Source organism: Pygoscelis adeliae, unplaced genomic scaffold, assembly GCF_000699105.1.
Source record: "Pygoscelis adeliae isolate BGI_AS28 unplaced genomic scaffold, ASM69910v1 Scaffold34, whole genome shotgun sequence".
In the NCBI taxonomy this organism is placed as follows: Eukaryota; Metazoa; Chordata; class Aves; order Sphenisciformes; family Spheniscidae; genus Pygoscelis; species Pygoscelis adeliae.
In genome coordinates this window covers 6914172-6926227 of record NW_008824658.1, presented here as the reverse complement: position 1 = coordinate 6926227, position 12056 = coordinate 6914172, and the positions used below count along the sequence as shown (strand labels likewise).

Below are 12056 nucleotides of genomic sequence, written 5' to 3'. Positions count from 1 at the left end.
ATGTACCGTGACAAAAGGTCCAATGTTTTCCCTGTTTGAGGAGGAGGGATGCGTTATTTGGGAGAAAAATGAACCAAATTTGTGGAGCTAGGACTGGAGCTGACTTTCAAACAATGCATAGAGAAACAAGAAGCTTCTTTAAGCCCTGTAACTTCATGGCCTTGTGACACTATTAGTCCATCAATGTCGAAAGATCTTGCCAGAGGGATGCTTACTAAACAGTGACTTTGGCACAACATCTCTCTCTGGAGAGATGCTCACAGCACGGAACAGCTGTAGCAGTAACTCCAACATGGCTTGCCTTTTGGAGTCTGCCTCATTCAGGAGAAGCAGGAAAAGGTCAGTAACGCTTTCCTCAAGGGTTGGGAGCTGGGTGTAGCTGTTTCATCCCTGGTGGGCTGAGGGTGGCTTCTTAAATTTTAGACTCTAAGCTACAGAACAAACAGCCTTATGTTTGCTAACATTACTGGGAGGCCAGGATGTTAAATGTTGGATTCTATTCAGTTTGGTTTCCAGACACAGCCTGAAACCTCTGAGCATTGTGTCTGCAATGGCAACAATGAGAAACACTTGTGAAACTGGCCATTTTCTCAATTAACAGCCATCTAGCTTCATGTATACAGGTGTCTGATTAAGTAGTAAGTCTGTGTGAACTTTGTTCATCTGGCTGTTTTCTCCTCCATCTGAGATGGAAGAGAAGGTATGGGGAGATCCTGCTAGGAAAATTTTGTAGCTTAATGCTTCAGCAGTGCAAGGATACTTTCATTCCCATGAAAAGCACCCACTTGAGCTTTAACATATACACACTGACTTCACAGCATCAAATTGCGTATCTTATTTTCCTTAAGTTTCCTGAGCCATGGCAAGCTGTCTGTCTGCTCAACAGCTAATGACTTCTGCAGGTGCTCATAAGCTGATGTAGGACACTGCTGGGTTTGGACAAATGCTGCTGTCACAGTAACAAGCTGATATGAGGTGAAGGAAAGCGCATCAAAAAGCACTCTTCTGTTGTAGGGGAAGAGATATCTGGTTCCGAGACCAGTGATTCTGAAGAGGAGGATGAAGATGACGATGGGGAGATTGGAGAGGATGGGGAGAAGCGGAAGAAACGGCGGGGTAAGGCCGTAGAGAATCCTGTCAGTGCCACCAATCTCCTCAACCAGCAGCTGGTGTCAGAAACTATAGCCAGAGCAAGGCGGGGAAAAGTAGAGTTGTAGAGCTGCCCTACTGCCGCTGCAATTATCATGCCTCTCCTAGAAACGAAGCTATTTGGTGCCGTCTCCGTAGATGGACAGCTCTGAACCTGTGTAGTATCTGCTTCCACTTGGGTAGTTGTGCTTGTGGTAACACCCTCTTTTGTGGTGGCTCCCTGGTTGCCGCAAGGTGGCTGTGTATGGCTTGTGACTGGTGGTGTGGAACTTCCCCTGCTCACAGAGGTGGGAGGAAGAAGACACCAGAGATCAATGGTAGGCAGATGCAGGTTTTTATAACCATGGGAATGGTTGGAGGGGGATTTTGGCTGTGGTTTAGGCAAAGGATTCATCTGTCTTATGGATGTTCAGTAACTGACTCTTCTGGTGTCCTATTTTATGTTGATAGAGCAAAAAGTTGACCTTTGGGTGTCTTTGTGCAAGCCGAAAAGCTGAATGGGAGCTGCACATCCCTTGCTTGGGAGCACTCTGGAAAGCCCATGGTGAAGTTTGCTTTGTGTTAAACTACACCAGTGTTAAACTACTGTGTAACATCTAAACCCCAAGGGATGTTGCTGAGCCTAGAATTGCAGGTCGTTGTGTACTATGGGATGCTGTGGCTTCCAGGGAGCTTGCTATGCCCCTAGAACCTCTCTGATGTTTCTTCATGGGGAGTAGAGAAGTCAAGCTCAACTTCCAGCTTCTCTAGTAAACTAATTTTGACATTCAAACTGCCTTCCTGTCCTGAAGCTCCCATATCTGTTAAAAAAATTCCTGTTAAAGCATTCCTGGTTTAGATGCACTCTCTTCATTTTGTTATCTGTCCAAGTAGAGTCGTAAATGACCTTTGTCGTGCCTTTGGTAGTTGTAACAACTTCATTTTTCACCTTTTGGTAATTTCTAGAAGCAAAAAGATTGACCACTGTCTCCATCAAGAACCAAGTCCCGCCCAAATCTCCTCCCAAGAGGAGACCACCTTCAAAATGCTGCTTGAAAGGAGTAGAGGGCAAATAACTGTGACTTACTCAACTTCCAAACAAGCTACTCTAAGTTCTCTAAGTAAGGGTGCTGCTCAGCAGGAGTACGCATAGTAACTGTCCCCATGTAAGCTGATTCTGCCTTCCAGGGGGAAAAGTGCACGTTGCTGTGTACATAAGACTGGAAAGGACTCCTGGTCACTGAATCCTCTGCTACTGCAGATATCCACAGCCTTCTCCACTATGATCTGGTTTTCTGTGCTGTTGTTGCTTGAACTGGAAAGCTGCCTTGGCATGTTGTTTTAAGCTGTAGGCTGGTTAAGATGGGTTTTAACTGAAGTGTCTTTCTGAGCATGCTATTTTGTGCTGGGAAATGGTGGCTTTGCAAGCTGAGTCTGGGAGGGATCCTAGCAAATGCTTCCTGATGGGAACTTGTGCCTTTTTGAACTAGGTTGCTGGCCCTTCTGGGTTTCTTTCCTTTAGAACTAACTTCCCATCTGCATGTTTCTTCCTCTCTGGGTTTTTCTGTGGGACGCATTTCTGTTTTCCAGGCAGTAGCAGCAGCAGTAGTTCAGACTCCACATGCTCTGTCATAGAGAAACCTCTGGATAAGTCCTTCACTAGTGAGTGGGAGCTCTTAAGTCCTTTAAGCTTTGGCCTTCCCATAATCTGCACACTCCATTTTGCAATGCTGCACTCTTCCCCGCTATGTCCGTTGGAAAGATAAACCTGAACTTTTAATTCTGCTAAAGCATGCCTTTCCTTTGCTGCTTCCATGCTTGAAACAGTTGTTTAATGTGCGCATTGTTAGCCAGATATGTGAGAGAACAGGAAGCAATTTAGTATGCTCCTTGAGCAAGATTTAAAGACAATTGATAAATAATAAGTTAAAAAAAAGTTTGCAACTCCAGTGTTAAGTGCTCCCTCTGAAATATCAGGAAAAAAGTCTGAGCTAACTTTTTAATGGGAGTTGCTACAATATGAGTTCATAAAAAGGACAGCTAGGCAGGTGAAATGGATTGTGCTATATTATATTGGACTCTGCCTTCTCAAAATTAGTTTTGCAGAAAATGAATGGAGCAGTCAATGATCAAACAACAGGAGGTTTATACTTGCAAAGAAAACATGGTAACGCTTGGTTGATTTGCTTTATTTTGGCAGATACTTAAAAAAAATCCTCGGTGGTGGTTGGGGTTTAACTGCCCCATGACATTAAGTTCTTGATCACTGTGGGACTTAGTTCAGAGGAGCGAGAGATCTAGATTTTGGTCTAGCAGCGAGGGAAGTCTGGTCTGCTCCTGGTCAGAGAGGGCTCTGTGCCTTTAAAAACCCTACAATCAATTAGTGATGACTGAAGAAATAAATCACACCTCAGGACTTGGCTTGTAGGGACTTTACCCACTGTTGTGGTTATTCTGAACAGATGCAGTCCACTCTCCTCCCTGAGTGGAGAGAGAGTCTGGAAAGTGTTGCTATATATTTCAGTCACACTTATACTAGTTATGTTAGTGGAAAGCATCAGCTCAGAGAAAGTGTGGTAGTAGGTTAAGAAGGATCACAACCTAGGGGAGACCTTTGGCGGGTCATATGATAGTAGGCTTGGAATCTGCTTGCTTCAAACTTGCTCTTTCAAAGCTTGCTTGAAACCTGAGTATTTTATTTGGATGAGGACAGTTAATAGCAAACTGCTGATGCGGCAGTGGGTGGATGAGTCCATCTCCTGCAAGTCTGGAGACAGCTCTGTTGTGGAAGTTGCACTGGGCTTTTGGTGATTAGGATAAGTGTGACTATATGTGGTTTGGGATATTAACTGTCCTCAAGCGTGACCCTTTTGCATGTGGTGTCTTTCATTATGCCTTTCCTGTCCTGCCTTTTTTGCTGCACTTGCTTGAATAACTGAAACTGGCTCTATACCTCTATGGAAGCATCAGTTACTGCAAATTAACCTACTAACACCCTGTGTAATTAAATGGAGAAACCTTGTGCTGAGACTCCCTATGTGCAACTGTCATATATCTTGCAAAGAATTGGCTTGGAAACTTGGTTAAAACTTAGAACGAGTCTTCTGTATGCTAATATTTTACAGGTAATATGACAGAATTGGCTATCTTGAGCAGGGGGGGAAAGCATTAAGTCTCTTGTCGAAGAAGAAATCTACCCTCTTTAACTGTTTCTTAGGGCATGATGTTTGCGGCAGGCTCATAACGTCACATTTAGATTCTGCATTGCATTGAATGGGCAGAAGAACGCAAGAGTGAGCTGAAGATTATCGTGGATATGCAAAGCACTCTGAAGTACAGAAACTTTCTCTGCTTTAGCATAAAATCACGATGCATTAATGTTTGCTCTAATGGAGTTTTTTTAGTTATTATCCTGTGTTTTCTACTCTAGAAACATGCATATAAAATGAATGCTTGTTCTGATGCTGGTGATCTTTGTCCAAAATTATCAAAGCAATAATATATTTTCTTTCCTCCTCTTTTTATGCATATGCTGCCTCTCTGTGACTTGCTTTCTACTTCCTCTTAATGCAAGATCAAGCAGGTTGGTGTAATTGATTTCCTCCTCCTTATAATAAATTGCAGAGCTTGTGAAAGGGTTTTACAGCTTGGTTTAGTTCACCTTTTTCTCCTAAACTGAGAATATATAGGGATGTGTACTAACAGTAAGAAGCCTTTATCTGGCTATCTCTTTTTATATGATGATCTATGTATAGCACTTTCAGAAAGCTTCTTACTCAGACTAATTAGACACTTTTTCACCGCAGATCCAGAAATAAGTGCTTATTATCTGATTCCTAAGTTTAGCAGATGGAAACTAAGATATGTTTGCTGTAGTGCTGAAGTCCTTACCTTGCCACAAAACTAACTGTATTCTCTTGTGTGCATGAACAAACATGCATACAGATATGAATGTATGTGCATGCACGTTTACAAATACAGTGCATTTTCTGTCTGCTAGTGGTCATATATGTATATAAATAAAACTGAATGCCATGAAGACTGGAGGGAAGGGAAGCCTTTTATTGAACAACATTCTTGAGCACATTCTGACCGTATGCATTATGTCACTGTGAAAACAGTGCCTTGACAGTCGATGGCTTCTTAGTTTCTAGGCATCTGGATTCTATGGGGATTTTTTTTGTCTCGAAGAGGAAAACAAAAAATGAAGGATTCGCTTGTAGTGAATAAAGGGAGATTTAGGACTTGTGGGAGACTTGTGGACTTGAGGAAATGCACATAGGCTGGACTTGAGGAAATGCACATAGGCTGGGTTCTCTCTCAGTCCAAATAACCCCCCCAGGATCTCTGTTCACCTGCCTTAGGCACTCTTGGGATTACAATGAAAGTTGACGGGAGACTTGCGGAGTGATTTCCAAGAGCAGCAGCCTCACACTTTGTTTCAAAATCACAGGTGTTTGGGTCCAGCCCTTGAGGCCGATAGGTTCAATGAGTTGCTGTGGCCACTTCCTTTGTAACCCTCTATGAAGTGTACCTGGTTTGCTGTAATAGTAGTTACTGTGAAGACACGATTGATAAGTCGCAGCCAACCTCAGTACTTTCAAATCTGTGGGTAGTCACTGTTGCATAGATGGAATACCATGAAAAAGTTTCTTTAATTGTCTGGTTTTTTTTCATAGGGCTGTTCTGAATTTCTCTAGTCTGTATTTTCATAGTAGTGCATTCTTAAAATATCTACATGCTGACTTTGCAATAGGTAACCCCGTAAGGAGGACAAAGAACAAGGGGTGTGATGGGGATGCTAATCTGAAATTTGAGTATGTAACTCTTGATAGCTTAGTTCTTGCAGTTGTAGGTCAAGACCAAGGCAGTCTTCTGTTTTCCTTTATTTGGCCTAATCTACAGAGTTAGAACATCTGAGTTTCCAGCTCAGACTTCTCTTTAGGCAGTGTTCCTTCTCCAAGCGTTCTTCATGTGTTTTCTATTTTGGGGGCATTATGTTATAGTGTTAGTTATATAGTGTTCCTTCTCTGTAGGAACTGGTGACAACTGGTCAATGTTAAAATGGGATTTGAAAGACTGAGTTGTGCCCAGCTTGGAGCTGACATCTAATAAATTTATTCTTAAATGCAAGTATTGAATCTGAACTTGGAAAAAATGCTGTGATACAGAGGCTGTCTTATTTTTCTGTGAACTAACTTGTTTTCCCTATCTCTTCCAAAGGCAAAAAGAAGGTTTCCCCTGATAAGATGGTAGAGATGCAAGCAAAGATTGAAGAGGAGAGAAAAGCTCTTGAAACTAAGCTTGATATGGAAGAAGAAGAAAGAAATAAAGCCAGAGCTGAACTGGAGAAGAGAGAAAAAGACTTGCTTAAAGCTCAGTGAGTACCCTGCTCTGAGCAGTTTGTGTGGTCGTGTGGGTTTTTCCTTCCTTAATCTACAACTCAGTTATGGATATCTGGAGATACGTGATGAGGTGCCTGTCAAACTTTGTACAAACTGAACATCAGCTCTTGCTATTATGAAAGTGAACGAGGAGTTTACTCTGCTTTCAGAGTTTAGAGCAGATGGAAAAGACAAATTTTATCCTTTTGCCACTTCTTCTCTTAACTTTATCTAGTTGTGCAAGATAGCCTAGAAACATAAATGAATCCTCCAAACCCTGGAGACCTGTGAAGAGCAGCAATACTGCTGTACTGCTTGGTCAGTGAGCAATAGCTGTGTAGCCAGCCAAGTTTCCTGCAGCACACTGTCACGAGCATGTCGTTTTGGGTGTAGGCGTTCTCAGCTCTGGAGCTGAGAAGCTGCTGAGATCGCACTGTCCCATGCAGATAGGACAGTCCTGCTGTCAGAGGCTGCTCCAACAGCAGCCAGCATTCCTGGTTTGCATCTTGGCTGCTGTGTCTTGATCGCTGTTCGCTCGCTTCCATTTCTGCAGCTGCCTCTGGGCATCACTGTGCTGGCAAGGCCCTCGGGGAAGGGGTGCCTCGGGTAGCCTGGTAATATCACTGGTGCCTTGCAGCCCCTCATAGAGGAGACTTGCAGCAGGAGAGACTTCTGTGCTGACCTGGCTTTGCTTGCGAGAAAGTGATGGGAGCTGGAGCTCGGGGAACTCCCTGCATTCACTTGCATTGCCTCACCCCCACTTAAACCCTTGGCAGCAAGACAAGTTTTTCCAGCCCTGTGAATGCTGTCTGGGCTGTAAAACTGAGCTGGACCTGCTGCCTTGTGAGCACTGTAGGACAGAAAGTTTTTCACTTACCTGTCTCTCTAGACAAGAGCACCAGTCCCTGTTGGAGAAACTGTCTGCATTGGAGAAGAAGGTGATTGTGGGAGGAGTGGACTTGCTGGCAAAAGCAGAGGAGCAAGAGAAGCTTCTAGAAGAATCGAATATGGAACTGGAAGAACGAAGGAAGAGAGCAGAACAGCTTCGCAAGGAGCTTGAGGAGAAGGAGGTGGGGTTATATGATGTAGCTGTCTGAAAACAGCAATGGCAGGATACACCATGTTGTGTGCCTTGGCATTGCTTACGTGGATGAGATGTGCTCTACTCTGAAAGCACAGCAGAAGCTAACCACTTTGGAGGCCACATGTTGGCAGTGCCATCGCTGTGGGTCTGAGCCAGCCTGGCTAAGCCAGGTCTCCGTGCCCTTGGCAAATGCTTTGTTTGGTTCAAGTAGTTTCTCCTTTTGTTCATACTATTGCAGATAGTTTCTTTGATTATGTTAATGTGTGGATGTCTGTGCTAAATGTTGCACACAGCAAGAACGCTTGGACATCGAGGAGAAGTACACCAGCCTCCAGGAAGAAGCACAGGGGAAAACCAAAAAGCTGAAGAAAGTTTGGACCATGCTTATGGCTGCAAAATCGGAGGTTAGTGTCTGAAGTCCTCAGCCTATGATGATGTGAGAGATTATAGCTGGGAAGGGTAAAGCCATCAGCTTACCCTTGTAACACTGGAAAAAGTGCCATATGTTTAGAAATGACTTTGTGCTGTCCATTTGGTTCACATAATTCAAAAAGATCTAACTAAGTCTGGTGTCAGATCTGCACAGGGGCACGTTGTAGAGCTTTTCCCCAGGCCAGGCTGAGGGGGTATGTGTGAGACCCTGAGATATTCAGAACTTCAAGGAAAAACACTGGTTATTTCTGAAACAAAAAAGCTGTTTGCTGGCAGCCTGATCTCCTGCTTTGCAGCAGCCCAGATGTTCCTCTGCTCTTAGCTGTCTGTCCTTTCTGCCTGTTGCCCTTGGTCTCTCTTCCTCAGTCACTGGATCAATGTGTCCTTTGGCTGGTGTCTAGAGTTCCTGTTTCATGAAAAGTGCATTTTGTCTTTGGGATCAGAGATTTTCTTTGAAATCTTGCCAGGGATATAACTTGTCTGCACACTCTTCATCTGCTCTTAGCTGGTGCAGAGCCTGGATTGGCAGAAGGCCAGTTTCGTTTTTATGAAACTGAGAACTTAATGCTATTTTCAGCCATCTCTGAGCTGAAAGGTTTCAGAGGGTTTATTCTTCAGAGATAACTATTCTAGTACTTATAATCAGAGTTTGCTTTTGTTTCCCAAAAACCTTGTGTAGGCAGAAGACTTCTCTTCTAGGCTGTTACCGTGTCTTAAGCTAGCTCTGATGCCTCTCAAATGTCTGGTTTGTCTTCAGATGGCAGATCTGCAGCAAGAGCATCAGAGAGAGATTGAAGGATTACTAGAGAATATTCGGCAGCTGAGCAGGGAACTTCGTCTTCAGATGCTTATCATAGACAACTTCATTCCTCAGGACTACCAGGTAAAGACAAAGAACCGAAGCCTGTGGCGTAGGATTGTGCTATGCACGCTGAGCCCTCTAGCTCTTATTCTGTCCAACAAATGGAATGAGTTGGCTGCTTTTCTCTTCATGAGGTATTCACAGTGAACTCATTGACACTTGCCTGTTAAGTTGTAGCACAAATGAGTTGGTGTGTATTGCTGTGAGCCTTTGTTTGCTGTGGCTCAGCCAAGCAGGTGCAACTTGGTTGCATTCATGTGTTTGTGCCATTATCTGGATTGTTAGAACCAGGTGATGTTAAAGTAGGAAAAGATGCTTTTGTCAAGTGACTCTTGTAACCTGGTGGACTTCTGCTTGAAGTTCAGTTGGAAGGAGATCAGAGTTAGTGGGTGCACTTAGCTCTAAAAGCAGCACAACAATGTGAATAACGAATGCAGAATGGCTTTGTTGTATTTCTCAGGGGTTTCGATAACTTTGGCTACAATTCCATGGTTATGGAATCTATTTTAGGGAAGCAGTGTGTGATGTGGTGGGGGTTGTAAGCAGAGTGATATATTAATCTCAGTTCTCTTGCAGCATGTTTTCCTAATGGCTTAAAAAAAAAAAATCACGTTCACCATGTATTTAACTGGTACATTTGCTGTGTGCCCGTGCTCTGGGTCTGTTCAAAACCTCTTTTTTCCACTGTGCTTGAAGTTGTGCTTGCTGATGTCTGATACTAATAGAAAGTAGTAAGACTGAACTTGGAACTCTTCACTTCTTGTCTTCTTTGTGTCCCCAATGTTCAGAAAATTCATGATAAGCTTAAATATGATGCACACTATTTAATAGAAAATATAAAAGCTATTTCCCTTAATATTTCATTTTTTTCCATATTACAATTTGTTTATTGCTATCCTGATGGCATTGGCATAATGGGAAACCCATGCTTTAGTGGGAACTCCAATGCATTCAATTTGGGAGTGGTATTTTTCTCTTCTGTAGTCTTCAGAATGTGAATAGGGGTTTTTGAACGTAGTATGGCTGTCCTGATAAAAACAACTTTGAACGGTCAAGACTGTTCTTAAGCAGCTTGTCCAGGCCTTTAGGGATGTATGTTCTGGAAAATGCATCTGGAGCGTAGATTGTGCAAGTCTGTAACAACTACTGTTCTAATTTCTTTCTAGGAAATGATTGAAAACTACGTTCACTGGAATGAAGACATTGGAGAGTGGCAGCTGGTAAGCCAGCCGACTGGCTCATGTACGAGCTAATGTTAGCACGAGCTTCCGAGGAGTTTAACTGAGCTCTCAAGTAAACTGATAAAGCTGTAGTCAGTTTTACTGTGCACAGTAGACTTTACTAACAGAGCTTTCTTTCTTTAAGAAATGTGTTGCATATACAGGAAACAATATGAGGAAACAGACGCCTGTCCTGGATAAAAAAGAAAAAGATGTGAGTGACTCTTTATAAGCATGTATTGAATTGCGTAGGTGTAAGTTCTGCTGCCTGTACCTACCACTGCATATTTACAGGGAGACTGTCCAATTTAAATTTTCTTTTGAAGAGAAGTCTTTCTAGTGTTACAAAAGCACCATTGATCAATGTATAAAATGATTCTGATGTTTTTGTTTTGTGGGTTTTTTTGGGTTTTTTAGCCCTTTGAAGTGGACCTTTCCCATGTTTACTTAGCTTACACTGAAGAAAGCTTGAGGCAATCTCTGATGAAGCTGGAGAGGCCGAGGACTTCAAAAGGAAGATCCAGGCCCAAGACGGGTAGAAGGTGAAGAACTTTGGGGTATCTATATGTAATGGGGGATTTACCCAGGGGAAGGTTTAAGTTTGTGCATGCAAACTTACCGTAAGTCTTCAAACACTTGCTTAATGAGAAGACAAAATGCTAAAGTTTTGCACGGTATAAAGTTTACTGGTGCCAAGTGTGACAGAACCGAGTTGAAATTTCTTTACTGCAGTAAAATCTTGTCCAGAAAGGCTTGTCTGGGGATTTTTCTGATGCCCTTTTGCTGCATTTCCCTCTTCCGGCTTCTTGCTTTATTTTACTGTGTTCTGTGGTTCCGTTTGACACATTGACAGTGCATATACTGTTATTACTGGAAAGTAATGTGCTGTTGGGGGAGATTTCGGCATGGGTTTTCTTGGTTATTTTTGTTTGGTTGGTTTTGACAAATGCTTGTGGAAGAGTAACATTGTGTAGTTTTGACTTGAAATGTGGCTGGTCCCGGTCTTTCCTAGACAGCATAATGATGTGTGTATGGTGTTGTTTTCCCTTTCCTTTCTGCTCTCCAAACAGAAAACGTTCAGCAAAGCCAGGAGCCGTCATTGACTCTCTGCTGCAGTAGGTGTGACCTGTTCAGAATTGCTGTAAAAAATCAGTGAGTGTATAAGATTTGGTCAGAATATGGAATTCAAGAGATGGCACAGTTTGACATGGCTATAAAATCCATGCCTTGCTGGTATGGAGCTTTATTTTAAAAAAAAAGTATTTTTCCTTAGTTGCCTGTATTGTATGTTATATTAACATAATATTAAACTGGTATATATGATGGTTGTGAAATTCCATGTGTTAAACGTGTTGTGCAGGGAAACTTGTTGGTAATCCTTGTTGAAATGTATAGAAAATAAGGGTTCTAGATAATGTGCTTAAGTGCTAGACATGTTAGCTCAACACGGTTGATGAAATCCTAAAATTTAAGGCTGGTAAATCTGATTTATGCCCTGCTTTGCACATAACTGGCAGCTTTCACTATTGTCCTCTGTTGCACTGATCTGTGTTTGAATGTGGTTGCTGCAAACCTTTGAATTAAGAGCATCAAACCCTTTTATTTAAATATTCCTCGATGTGGCTATTAACCTGATCGTATTGTGTATCAAATACACAGTCCTCTTCCCTTCATTTGCTGTCTTGCTGTACAAAGAAAGTAGCTGGGTAGGGGAAACATGAACTACAAAGTCTGAGACTTCGGGGAAAGAAGTCACAGAAGCAACAGAAAACAAATGTGTCTAAGTAGTGCTTTTATTTTTGTCTATTTGTGTGTGATCTGCTGGCACTGTGGAGAGTGAGGCCTTTGATGCAAAGGCGAAAGAGCTTTTTTCCCCTCCTTTTAAGGCTGTGTTGCAGCATTGCTTTGACTGCTTCTTATGCTTCTGAGGTGGAATTTTTTAAATG

The 12056-nt window shown here is 42.6% G+C and overlaps 1 protein-coding gene across 1 annotated transcript in view; it reads left to right on the top strand.

The window, feature by feature from the left end:
• The window catches only part of KIF3A (kinesin family member 3A), a 25680-nt gene extending 14251 nt beyond the window's left edge, over nt 1–11429 (top strand). The window contains exons 9-19 of the mRNA XM_009322784.1: nt 1015–1116; nt 2719–2790; nt 4703–4711; nt 6352–6508; nt 7402–7582; nt 7890–8000; nt 8786–8911; nt 10057–10110; nt 10256–10324; nt 10528–10652; nt 11181–11429. Of these exons, the coding sequence (XP_009321059.1) occupies nt 1015–1116; nt 2719–2790; nt 4703–4711; nt 6352–6508; nt 7402–7582; nt 7890–8000; nt 8786–8911; nt 10057–10110; nt 10256–10324; nt 10528–10652; nt 11181–11229 (1055 nt within the window). The 3' untranslated portion in view covers nt 11230–11429. The remainder of the gene's footprint in view (nt 1–1014; nt 1117–2718; nt 2791–4702; nt 4712–6351; nt 6509–7401; nt 7583–7889; nt 8001–8785; nt 8912–10056; nt 10111–10255; nt 10325–10527; nt 10653–11180) is intronic.
• The last annotated feature ends 627 nt before the right edge of the window (nt 11430–12056 follow it).